General features: G+C 37.6%; 1 protein-coding gene across 1 annotated transcript; it reads left to right on the top strand.

The window, feature by feature from the left end:
- The first annotated feature begins 750 nt into the window (after positions 1 to 750).
- On the top strand, positions 751 to 10,853 carry C2H7orf57 (chromosome 2 C7orf57 homolog). The gene is given in 5 exon segments (XM_085561453.1): positions 751 to 835; positions 1,052 to 1,160; positions 4,792 to 4,804; positions 5,983 to 6,083; positions 7,161 to 10,853. Coding segments are annotated over 5 exon segments (534 nt in total). The 3' UTR covers positions 7,387 to 10,853.
- Positions 10,854 to 14,023: the final 3,170 nt, after the last annotated feature.

Raw genomic sequence — 14,023 nt, forward strand, 5'->3', positions numbered from 1 at the left:
TCCTTACACGGACGGAACGGCATCAGCTGCCGCTGGAGTCGCTCCGCTGAGTGCCTCTGCCCCGTCATCGCCACAGTGCCTCGCAATGGCCTTTTCTTATTTATCTGCTGTCCATTTTCCCATTTTGAAGGATTTGTTTCTATTTACTTTTGCTCACTAGAAGTTGAGAAAGTAAGGTATGGAGAAGTAGGGCGTCTGCTGTTGGTTATTATTAATTTTTTTTTTTTTTTTAATTTGGGCATCGGGTTTGGTTGTTTTACAAATAAAGACCTGCCAATGGACAGCTACTGTCTTTGCTTTTAGTTAGTGCATGTTAAGGAAAGAAACCAAAGGCTGTTTTCTGCTGTCTCGCGTGCCTGCTTTTGATGTGTCCTTGGAAATAGTTTTCTGAATGAAGAGGCACGATTGTTGGTATACACTTTACAGGAAAACTTGAATACTGTCTCAGAACTGAAACAAAAGTGTTTTGTATCTAATTCTCTAGAAATTGCTTGTGCTATATCCCCCAGAATGAGCAAACCTGGTCTTTTGTCTTCACGATGAAATGTAGCACCTCATTAATGTTCCAGGTGGGCTCAATTTGTTAAGTTGCCTGAAAAAGGGATGCTAACAGTTAACTTTTACCATAAATATTTTCTTTTCCATTATTGCAGGTCAGCAATACCAGATTTCTGGTTGCCACTGAAATAGAGAATAGCCCATCTCCCTCCCAGATTCCGGGTCAGTGACCTTTCAAGAACTCCCCATGAAATGCCACTGTCTGGGTGCCACAGGAAGTGGATCAAAGAGATTGATTCAGCCTCAGTGAGGCTGGCAAAGTAAGGAGGCCTACCTGGTGAGCATCTGTCTTGCTTCTTTGGTTTTTCCTTGTTTTCTTTGGCTTTGCTTGAGTGTGGTGTAAAGTGCTCATAGATGCTACAGAAAGATCCTCTGGACTTTTGAAATAAACTCATGGAAAAAATGAGGGAATTAATTTCTTCCTGACAAAACAGCAATCTAAAAACTAGATAAGAAGTTAGAAAAGTACTGGCTTTTGTCTTTTTCTCTCCAGACCTACTGAAGCACTACACTCCTGTGGTAATGAAGTCCCCTCCAGCAGCATATGCTGCACCTGACTGGTACTCAAACTATGCCAATCCTGCAGGGATTGAGAAGCCACGGTAAGATAGCTGAGGCTCAATGCATCTTGGCTTCTCTCTTTACCTATTAACATTTCTGAATTCTTCTGTACTAAAGTGTACTATTAGGTGCCTGTGAAGCTACATTTAGCTCTATCTCCATACCACCATCTCTCATTGGCTGTACTTCACAGTATCTTGTACATTGAAAAGCATATAATGTATCTTGAAATGTCACATGGTGCTTCTTTCACAGCTACTTCTTGAATATCCTCTTTTGGGAAGTTTCTATCCCATGCTCTTAGAGTACCTTCCCAAAGAGTCTTCCAAGTGAGACAATGGAACTAGCCTTATTAAAGGGTCTGAATTTTAGTTTTTCACAATACATCTGGTATACTGAAAGGCAAGAATAATGTATTGCAAAATACTACCAAAATTTCTAAGGAATATTCAATTTATTTATTTGACTACATGATGACACTGCAGCAGCAAGCTACCTCAAGTGTTTCTGGTAGTATGAGGTTGAATGTATTGAAAATATTTTTCAGTCCAGGATGACTAAGCAGTTATTCAGAAGAGACATACATGATGCAGTTGTGGAGTTAAATCCCAAAGGGTGCATTTAGGAGCAAGTGCAAAGCCATTTAATCTCCAAGGGTACTGCCTCTGCTCAGTTTGGAAAACATTGTTCCCAAGTGGGCCTTTGCTCTGCAGGTTTAAGCCTTTATGCTGCTTTGTTCTGAAGTATTAAAATCGCTGCTGTTCCTTGTGGTTATTGCTGTGTAGAGGAGGACTGGAGATCCAGGGGACCATTACATGGGAATATTGCAAATCAGCAAAGAGTATTAGTGCATGAAGGATTTAGCCTTTGTGCTCATGTCAAAGTAATGGACTTCTGGCCGAGGGAGAAACAGCCCATGGAAATCTCACAAGGCTTTATAAGACCAAGTACAAGATCCTGCATCTGTGCTGGGACAATCCCTGTTATCAGCACAGGCTGGGGATGGACAGATCAAGTGCAGCTCTGCCCAGAAGGACTCAGGAGTGCTGGTGGATGAGATGCTGGACATGACCCAGCCGTGGGCACTCCCAGCCCAGAAACCAAACATGGGCAGCATCCAGAACAGCGTGGCCAGCAGAGCCAGGGTGGGGATTCTGCCCCTCTGCTCTGCTCTGGTGAGACCCCACCTGCAGAGCTGCACCCAGCTCTGGGCACCCCAGCACAGGGAGAACAGGGAGCTGTGGGAGGAGTCCAGAGGAAGGCACAAAGATGGTCAGAGGAATGGAGCAGCTCTCCTGTGAAGAAAGGTTGAGACAATTGGGATTGTTCATCCAGGAGAAGAGAAGGCTTTGGGGTGACCTAATTGTGACATTCCACTACCTGAAGGGACCCTGCAAGAAAGGTAGAGAGGGACTTTTTATAACGGTATGTAGTGAAAGGACCAGAAGGAATAGATTCAAACTCAAAGAGAGGAGGGTTAGACAACATGTTAGGAAAAACTTCTTTACTGTAAGAGTGGTGAGGCACTGGCACAAGTTTTCCAGTGAAGTTGTGGATGCTACATCCCTGGAAGTGTTCAAAATCAGGCTGGATAAAGCTACCTGGTCCAGTGAAAGGTGACCTGTGGCAGGGAAGGTGGAACTAGATGATCTTTAAGCCAAACCATTCTGTGGTTCAGCGATCCTTTTGCCTGTGCATCTTATGGCCCTTATGAAAGAGCTGTGACCTTAAGGAGAGTGGCAGGTATGGGTGAGAGGTCTGCTGGAGGTGTCATCAGAGTTTATATCAGTATTTGGCAATATCCCTGTGGCACCAGTAACACTTAGTCCTTCGTTTCTGAAGTCCTCTCTTTCAGGCACTTGCCTGAAATGTCTGTGTATATATGCATCTGTACTTAAGCATGTATGTGTTGTAGCAAAATGGTTGCTTATCTGAGGCCAGGATTTTACCTTAGAGGGAGGTTTGAAATATAGTCTAGAATTTTGTCCTTGATCACACAGGAGCCAGGATTTAATCTAAAGGCTTTTAAGGATTTTACCTTAGAGGGAGGTTTGAAATATAGTCTAGAATTTTGTCCTTGATCACACAGGAGCCAGGATTTAATCTAAAGGCTTTTATCTTACCATGGTGGCTGCAGATATTCATTGTTCTTCATATACTAGCCAGGCCCTGTACATATTCTATGTCATGTTTCTTGAATCCAAGATTAATAAATGGGTATATATAATAAACCCATTATTAAAAATAGTGATTTTTAGAGTATGTTGTTGCCGTCTCTTCACAGAGGGAGAAAACATTTTAAACCAAGAACATGCCCTGTGTAGTTTGTTTGTAAAAAAATGCCCTGTGTAGTTTGTTTTAGCTGGGAAAATTCATGGCTGCTACTAAATAGAGACTTGTCAAAGGGAAAAAGCCCCATCAGCTGTAATCATTGGAGTGTAGTGGCACAAGAGTGCTTTTAATGCTGAATTTGCTCAGCAAAGTAACAAATAGCACCTGAACAGATTGCAGGTGGCCTCCAAAGCCAAATTCTGATCTGTTCCCTTGCTGCTTTTGTCATTAATTAGTTTACTTGAACAGTAAGGGAGTGTTTTGATCCCTGCATTATATTCTAGCCTTTCATTTAATGCCAAGAAAGGTAACATTTAAAACAATGCTCTTTCTCACAAACTTTAAGACTTTACTCTTTGCCTTTCCTCTCCCCTTTCTTTATCTTGACTTTATTTTGGACAGTTTGAACCTTTTTCTGTCTCTAGTCAAAATATCTCTAGCTTCTGCTCTGCCTTTGTCCTTTAATTAATTCTTTAATTACTAGACCTCCTTTTCTTGTGCTTCTGTTTGATGCCAAGAAGAAAATCTCATCTCTCTTCATCTGCTGTTTGTGTATCCTGACTATCAAATTTGGTTTCTGTGTTGCTATGTGTGCCATCCTGCCCTCAGCATGTGGCAAATGTCACCTGAGGTTGTTTTTGTCAGTCAAAACTGTAGGTAATTGTGTCCTGGATCTGAAACTTGCATGTTAAATCTGAAGTGGCCCAGTCTAGTGATAGAGGGAAGGCAGGGAATGTACATTGGGATGCATTTATGAAATGTAAAGCACAAATAGGCTGCTTCAGCAAACAGTGTGAACAAACTTGAAAAGCAGTTCTAAGCAGCTAATGTGGTTTTTAACCTCCAGGTTGGACAAAGACCCCGCTTTTCATCTCACATAGCTGCCTCTGATATCACTCCATGCTCTTGCTAATGTCATCTCTTCTTTGACAAATGGCCCAGTCTGACTCCACTGAAGTCTGAAGTGGTTTCAGGACTGACTTTACACGTTTGCATTGACATCCTGGCTCAGAATCAGTACAACTCTCTGTCCAGGCTTCACTTTCTTCCAGATAATAAGAAAATTTATATTCTCTGAACATCCAGGCCTGCTTTTTCTTTGTGCTTCCTAATTAGTTCATTGATTAGATGTATTCAAAAGCCATTATACTTTTGTTTGCTTTTTCCATACTCACTGTGCACAAACTCCTTGAGAAGTCCTTGGTGTGTTTACGTTTTGGAATCTTCTCCTTATAGAGGTTTTCATAGGTGTTTTATAGTATCTACAGTCCAAGTGTGACTACTGTTCATGCATCTAAGTTTGGCATTTCATATTTTTTTGCTCTGTTAACTGTATTGCAGTAGCTATGTCCACGTAGGTGGAAAGTATTGTTATCCTTACTGTACTTGTAAGTTTACAGAGCAATACATTTCACTTTTAGTTACCCTGTACTGATTTTTTTTTCTAAATAACCTTCAAGTAATATCTCCTATTCCATGGGCCACTCTCCTGTGTTGCATGTTTAAAAAAGAAAATGGTCAAATAATATGTATGTTCTAATTAAAAGAATATATTAGTGTAACACAAAAACTTTGTTAATAAGCTTTGAAAATTTTGTGCTATCTTCAGAACTTCCTCATTGTCCACTTTACTTTGTGCAATGATGGAAGCTGTAAGTAGTTTTTAAAGATTTTTTTTTTAAACTCAGAATTTATTAGCAACTATTAGTCAAAAATACCTGGGAGTTGTTAAGAATATTTAATTTCATGATTTTATTTGAGAGGGAGGTAAGTTGACCTTCAGTAGCTGTTGATTTTGATCAAAGTTTAAAGAGCTTAAGTATGTCTTGCTCATGTTTCTCCACTACTTACTGGTTCTCGCACTTTCAGCTCTGCAATGTGTGTTGTCTTTCCCTGCCTTCCTAGGTGTCATCTTTCAGTCTTTTAGTCAGCACTGAGTTTCTTTACCTGTCACTGGAAAGATGATAAAAGTAAAATATATTTTTCTGTTGTAGGCTTCCCCCAATGTATATATATATATATATATTTGTTTGAATATCAAACCTCTAAATATACCACAATAGTTTTCTTATTATATAGGATGTTTTGTACTTTTTATTGAAAAACAAAAATCAAACAAACTAAAAAAGAAGCATCAATTAAACCTTAATTTATCATCCTCCTGACTTCAGTAAGACTGGTCTGTTTTCATATTCTGCATATAGAGAAATGGACCAAGATGAGAGGTTGCCATGGATAAGTTTGAATTTGAAGCTTAACTTGAAGTGTACTGTGAGGGAAAGGCTTGCAGAGCACATTGTGGAGAGAGCAAACAGCTAATCTCATGTAGAATAACTAAGGGGCTGCTTTATCTTCTGTTATTCCTCAATGATATATTACTAGTACTTACAGAAATAAGGTAGATAAGACATGGAAATTTGAACATATTTAGCCCTTTAATATCATCCTCCCTTTTGAAGGCTATGATATAATATAATTTTCTTGGTTATTTTTTTCATAACTCCTTTTTTTGAGCTAAGATTTCTCTAACAGGTAAAGCTTCCACCTATAAGCCCTAAATATACAAGCAGAATTCCAACTGTTTCTACAAACAAGGAATTTAGTGGAGAAAATAAGCTTTCCTTCCCACCCATGTAAGTAGTACATTTATGAAAATCATTGAACACCTAAGCCTGCAACTATTCATGTGTACAAGTAAAATTGATCCTTGTGAAAATGCAGGAATTCGCAGATATGTGTATGGACCTTCTGGATCTTTATTGCTGTTAAATTTGCTATCCTATATGATGCTAAAATAGTTTTAAAAGTGTCTAAAGCAACTAAAATAACAGTACTTTAACTCAGAAAATTATTCAATAAAACTTTGTGTTAAGGAAACTAAGCATAGAGTGGCATATCTTCATGTAGCAGAACTTTTTGGTATTCTAAATTGGGTTTTGTCTTAATACCAGTGAACAGGTGAAAATGATAATTTACATTGTTAGTTCTGTCACTGTAGGTTACAGAGAAACAACTAGGACTGACACTTCAAGGAAAGACATAAACTGTAGCCTTTATAAGGTCATACAGAGCAAAAATACTCTGATGAACACCTGAAAGAGGAATTTTAAGCAAATTTTTATGTCATATGTGATGTGATGTTATCACATCATCAGCTGTGTGCACAGCTGGATTGCTTCTACATACTTTGTCTTAAAAATTTACTGCTCAGTCATCAGTAGTCCTAGTATGTTTTAGAACTATGTTAATGCTGCCAAATAAGTGATTAAACTGTCAAATGAATTTAAGAGAAAATTTTTGACATAATTTCACTTTTGTGCACCATCAAATTAGTACTGTCAACCTTTTTCACTTTTCAACATTGTGGGATTTCCCTTTTGGACTCTTTAAGACCAGAACTGTGTAAGCATTATACATGCAAATTCCAATGAAACAGATGGCTCTTCTCATGTAAATTTACACAGTACTGAATCAGGCATAGTTCTGTGCTTTTGTTTGTTTATTTTTTGTTTTTCCTTCTTAGATGATTACATGTAGAATATATGTTTTTTTATTTATAAATAAATTATGAATTATAATTGGTTATATTTTAAATTTTATGATCATAAATATATTATGAGGCCTTTTCTATGTAAAATATTATCTTTCACCTAGCCCCCATTTTTGTTTACTTTTGCTTTTGTTTTTCTTTAATATATTTGCATTTACAGGCCTGCTCAGAGAAAAAGTGAAGCAGTAAATTTTAGCAAATTAATAACCAATGGTTATGGGACTGACTTGTTTCAGCAGTGTACTGGATGGGAAAAAAAGATTGAAAAACATCAGAAAATAGTGAGCACTCTGAAGGTAATGTTACTGAAAGCTGTTTGTTTTAAAATGAGCTGGACTCTCAAGGTAACAGCAGAGGGCAGCCTCAATATTTGTGTGGCTCTCTGAATATGTTGAGACACATTGAATTATTGTGCTTAGTTTGCAATACCCTATGACCAGCTAAAGAAAGGAGTGCTTCTGTTTATAGTCAGTCAGCAAAGGCAGGTGCTGTCATGGATTTTTTTCATCTCTACAATTGCAGTATGCTCTGTTCCAATCCAGGGGCTTCTGTGTTCTGATCCAGGGGCTTCTCTGTGATGTGTTTCCATAATGCTGCAGAGAGACAGCCATCCAGCCCAAATTTAAGCAGACTGTAAAATATGTGTTGCCTCATTGTTATGAATATTCTTTTGCTCCTAATATTTTTCTGAACACTTCTGACACAAGTGTCATTGATACTTGTGTTTAGGAAATAGATCACTGCTTGTAGAAATTTTTCAAAATAAATATATTCACATTGTTGAAGGCAGTGGAATTTCAACAGTTTAAGAGAAAAAAGTTATCCAATGTTACTTTATCATGCACAATAGTGATAGCTATGGATAGCTTCACTTGGAAACAAATACAAAGGTTAAAGGGTGGAAAAATTTCTCTTACTTCTGTCAAAAACCTTTTGATTTGGTAAGTATGCTGGCTCTATCAGTTTTCCATAGCAATGTTTGGAAATGCTATTGGACCTCCCATTGTATGCACCAGAATTTCTTTTTTTTAAATTTGTGTCAGGGAATCCATTTGTATACACTGGCATTGTCATTATTCCCTTGACCCTGATATATTAATGTATAAAGTCTTAGGGGCTAGGTATTTTAATTTCTCTGGTACTTCAGCTCTGTTTGAATTATTTTTTGTGTCTTCCATTAATGTATTTACAGTATTTTTTTTTGTGTGTGTGTTTACAAAACCTCTTACTCCAGGTGAGTATCAGGAGAAAACAGAGAACTAAAAGTTGTGTGGTTTTGTTCAGAAGAAAAAATGTCATAAAACTGAAGGATGAAGCCAGATCTCGGTCTGCATCTGAAGGAGAATGCGTAACCTTAGAAGCCACTCTTCAATTTAACTTATGTATCCAAACTCTGATCATGCAGAGGATGCTGCCTTAAGAGGTTCAGTGACCTAACAATTCAACCATGAAGTTAAAAGTGCTCTAACTCTTCATGAAAGAAAACCTTGAATATTCTTCTTTGTTTTCAGATTCTATTCAACTTTCTTGTATACTGACTTTTTTTTCCCCCATTACTCTGAGTAAAATTTTTTAAAGAGGATTTCAAAATCTCAATTTCCTTAATTTGATGATAGTTGATTTCTTTAATGTGTGTGCCTCAAGTGAGACATCTGAGATATAAAGAAAACTTTAAGATTTTTCAGAGTAAGAAGGAAATTGGTTTCGTTATACCAGTTAGGAAATGGAGAAGAAAAATATGGGTACAATGTAAAGGCCGCTGAAAAGTCAGTGTGCTGCATAGGTTGATATATAGATACATCTAATTTTTGAGTTGCTTTTCTTTTTCAATTTTTTGGATAATGTGATACCTGCTTTGCTTCTGTTGCCTTTGCTTGCAGTCATAGCTATTCCAATTGAGATTGGTGATTGGTTCTGTATCACAGTGTAAAAGAATGTTTTAAATGCTCTCAACAATATGGTTTCATCCAGATGTGTATCTTCCAAGTTTTGACCTTGTCCTTTTCATTTTTTAGGTGATAGTTGACTGTAGTGCTTTTACTTTTTTTCCCCATTTGTATACTTTTTTCTGTTCATCCAAAGCAATTGGCAGCATGAGCACCTTGCAGCTCCCTTTTGAGATGGAGCTTTCTCTGTTCTTGCTTACACAGAATAAGCCCTAGACACATCAGGAAGGAGATAAATCCCCTTCCATATGTAAATCTATAATCCCTTTGTTTTGGGATACAGATTTGCATCATATTGCAAATTTCTTATGTAGCTTGTTTATCTTGTAAATTCAAAATTAAAATAGTGGAATTTAGGTGTATTTTGACATGAGGAGGAAATCAACAATTTTACCTTTTTATTATTATGGTTGAAGTTATTCTGTAAACTTTAATCTTTTTTTCCTATTGCAGATTCAGAACGATCTGAATCACCATCTGCAAGCAATGAGTTAAAGCCACCGTTTCAGGGATGTAATAAGTAACTTGAAAGATTCTTGGGGAGACTAAAACTCCGTATTCCTTATATATCCCTATTTACTATTATGTACTATTTACATGTTGGCTAGATTATTTTTGTAATTTAACTCATACCTGATTGAGATGTTTGCAGGATGGATGAACTTCATTGGGCTTTATTACAGCAAATTTTAAAGAACAGACAACAGCTGTCAATGCTTAGTCCTAGACCAAAATAAAGCAAAGCTGAGGTTTTCTCCTGCACAAGACTCCTGCTGCTTTGCAGGATTACCATATTGCTGCTGACTTGACTAGACACAGGCATGCTATTGATGTGTCCAAATCAGCAAGTGTCTTCCATTAAGTACAGCTGCACTCATGAGTTGTGCCATAAAGAAAGGTAAAGGGGAACTGTGTGGTGTGGGATGAAATGCAGACAGAAAGAATTGAACTGGTATGGATACTTGCAGTAAAAACGTTAAGCCTTCACTGAAAAGACTGCTTCTTCATTCCAAAAGCTCATTTACTTTGAACAGAAACTCAGCTTTCTTGGACAGTTCTATTGCTGTGCCTGCTGCACAAGAACTAGTTGATCAGTCATAGTGCTCAGCCACATAATTAAAGACCTGGTGGCATTTCCTGCTATAGTCTTGTGTAGAAGTTGAATTGTTGGTTAACAGTTCTATGGACTCAGCTATCTGTGATGTCTGCACTTTCAGCTGTTAGATGAAAAAAAATCTATCCTGAAGTCTTGACTACAACCAAAAATATTATATGCTAGATCATTGTGATTATTCTCATCAGCAGAAGTTTGTACTTTGTACTTTAATATTTTGAAAAAGTTAAGATACACTGATATTTCAACACTTGCTATTTTATCTACTTGGATTAGGATATATCCCTGAAATCTTATTAATAATTAAATATTGATTATAAAGTCCACTAGAAAGTGGGTGCAATTTCATTGCCATGTTTTTTGCAAATACTATGAAAAGTAAACTCTTAATTTTTAGAATTTCCTCTTCAGATTACATTCAGTACGTTTTACACCTTTGAATCGAAGTCCTGAAGGTTCTAAAATTTATTAATAAATATATATTTATTTGAACAGAATGTTTAGAGTATTTGGTTTAACACTATTCCTTTAGAACCTTGATGTAAAAATTGATTGGAAATAGGTAAACCATTGCTAATCTGAACCCTCAAAATTTTCAGCAAACTAGAAATTTGCTGTTGATGTTGTTAGACCTAGCACCTGAGTCCATCTTTGCTATCCAATATTTTGAACAATTCAACTAAATTGTATTTAAAAAAATAAAAGGCTAAGACATATGCAAATGCTTACATGTACAGTTACTGTTTGCTCAGCAAATTTCTCTAAATATAAAAAAAGCTTTCATGAAGCTGTAACTTTCGTGGTGTGTGAGATTACTTACCTTGTATCTGTTTTCACTTTCAATTTGTGTTGCGAATTATGTCCAGATACATTGAAACCATTAATTTTGCTGTGAAGGCAGAGCTTTGGGGAAATCCAGTTTTCTAGGCCACCCTTATCAGGGGATGCCAGAGTTGGAGCTCATAGCATTAAAACCTGAGCAGTTGTGGTGAGTTGACCTTGGCTAGACACCAGGTGCCTGCCAAGCCACTTTATTAGTCCCCTTCCCAGCAGAATAGGGGAGAGAAAATAAGGTGGAACACAACTCGTAGGAGTGACTCCAGTAAAGGGCAATAGAGCTGGTGAAGGTTCTAGAAAGTAAGTCCTTTTAGGAGCAGCTGAGGGAGCTGGGGTTGTTTAGCCTGGAGAAAAGGAGGCTCAGGGGTGGCCTTATCACTCTCTAAAAGGACCTGAAAGAAGTCTGTAGCCAGGTGGGCGTTGGTTTCTCCCAGCCAAGCAGTGGCAGAGTGAGAGGAAACAGCTGGAGGAGATTCAGGTTGGACATCAGGAAGAATTTCTTCACTTAAAGGAGGGTTAAGCATTGGAATGGGCTGTCCAGGGAAGTGGTGGAGTCATCATCCTTGGAAGTGTTCAAGAAGCAACCGTACATGACAGTGCTATGGCTTTGTTGACAAGATGGTGTTCAGTTGAAGGTTGAGCTTGATGATGATGGTGGTCTTTTCCGACTTAAATGGTGGCAATTAATGTATATTCAGCTTTCCTTAGTCAAGCCAAGGAGAGGTTTGCACTTTTGGTCAACTGAGTCTGAACGGATCACAGTTTGAATACTGTAAGTTAAAATATTAACAGCCTGAGGTTTTTCTTCACAAGAGCAGGGGGGTGATTGTGGAATCTGCACATTCAGAATAATAGAGAGCTGCAGCAGACGTGCAAACTTGCCTGTTCTCCAAGGGACATGAAATCAAAGTGGTGTAACAAATCAAAAAGCTCCAGCAGTTTTTCAAAGTCAAAGTCATCAGCAGTTCCATGTAAAAGCAGTGGAAGCTTCTGGGTTTTAATTTCTGTTTTTCAGAGAAATGCCAAAGTCAAAAGCTGGGTGCTTATTACAAAATCTTGCCTTATTGTTTTAAATGCTGAAACATTTGTTTCATTGTCTTGTGCTCTATTTCTGCCCTGAATGCCTTTAAGTAGTGAGATTTTTTTTTTTTTTTTTGGAGTGCTGATTGCTTTACAAGTCCAAAGATAAAACAAAAGTGCTGTTACATTTTATAAATTGCATCCAAGATACTGGGCATGTGAATGTTTCTAAAAGACAATTCCAGATTAAGATTCAACAACTCAGCAGTTTAGCAACCAGAGAGTAATTTTCCTTTTATATATAGCCATTTCACTGTAGTGAAGTCTAATATATATCTAATACATAATTCTAACCACTTCTGTCTTTTTGGACTAGACTAAAATATAAACATGCTTCCAAAGATCACGGCTACATATGCATTAACTTTCTTTGTGTAGCAATACAAATGAAAATTCAATTGCCCTGTGTGCTTCTGAAGCATCTAAAATGTTCTTGATTTGAGCTTACCTATTTCTTAAATACTATGGTCTGTGCTGAATATATAGGCTGAGTTGTAAAAGATGTAGGATGAAGCCAAATTTCTTTCTGTAAATAAATAGCTTCATATTCTTGCTCTTCTCTGCAGATATTTTTTCAGAATGTAGTTACATATCATGCTATAATGTGGGAGAAAAAGCCAGAAATAGAAATAAAGAAGTTCAGTCTTAGCACATTTTGTCCTTCTATTAATAGTCGTCATAATACAAAACCTTCAGAATAGCCGAAGAATCAAAATGAAGTGGGGACAACAGCTGCACTGGATTATTTGACCAATTGACTGTGAAAATGGTTTATGGTGAGCACAAGGGAGATTATGTTTATGACAGATAGCCTTATTTTCCGTAGCTTACATTTTCATTCATGCAATATAAAAAACCTGAAAAGGAACACCGGTTGCATATTGTTGCTATTACTGCAGTATGTTGCTGTGTATTTTTCACCCTTCTAAACAACATTAGTAACCTTCTCACTAAAATACAAAATGGAATGAAAACTCAAACACCTACACTACAAAACCAGGAATCTAAAAGGAGATTTAAATTTTTTAGTGATAACTGAGGGAGATAACTGAGAGCTACCAATTATTAGACTCAAAGAAATGCATAATTAATTGAACATTTCAGACAAGGTAACTATAGTAACCTTATTATTTACAAAAACAATTGAAATTGATTATCTTGATTTATAGCTGGATAGAAAATGACCTGAAAGCTAAAGCAGACTTTTTACTAGATCCTAAGATGAAGGGGTAGGTAATATTCCTGTTTAAAGAAAAACTTTCTTCCACAGAATTAAACATTCTCTAAGGTGTTTGTCCACTACTATAGTTTGGAATTCTTGACAAATATTTAAAGAACGGGAAAATGGAAGTGGATTAGGAACCTGTCCTTGTGTTTCACCCACTGGAAATCTAAACAAGCTGAACAGGTGACATTTTTCTGAGTTTGTTAAGCAATTCCTCTTGCATGTTGTTTATGCCTAGAAATGCATCTGTGCAAGGGATCTCTCTCTCCTATATTCCCATACAAAGTCCTTTAGTGTGAAACAGGGTATGAATAAATTTTACTCTAAATGCTCAATTCATGATTTTGTAATGAATACATCTCAGCAATGCTTTGTACCTAATATGCTTACTGTCCTGTGGAACGGAAAGTTCTCTACCATGAAGATTTTAGTTTCCCTGCCTCCCAAGTATTCCCTGCTATGACAAACTACAGTGTGGTTCTGGTGCGAAAACTTACTTTAAAAATTGCATTGCAGGATTGTGGGTTTGGTGTTTTTAGTTACTGTATGAACAATGTTAAATTTATGCTTCCAGTAGCTGAAACCATCTCTGCTCTTTTCTCGCGCCGTGTTTGCCGTGCCCACATGCCCATGAGAGCGGGAACACGGTGTGTGCGCACGGACACACGCAAGGGCAGACACAGGCACCGACCCGACTCGGCCACCTGCGTCTGTATCTGTTGTCTCTAGCTATCTCTATCTCATCTGTCGTCTCTATCTCTGTGATAAGGTCCGTGCCTTTGGCAGCAGCTCTCCTGCCGATGCCCAGAGCGCCGCGCACT

The sequence above is a fragment of the Lonchura striata genome, chromosome 2 (genome assembly GCF_050655825.1).
Source record: "Lonchura striata isolate lonStrDom1 chromosome 2, ASM5065582v1, whole genome shotgun sequence".
Lineage (NCBI taxonomy): Eukaryota > Metazoa > Chordata > Aves > Passeriformes > Estrildidae > Lonchura > Lonchura striata.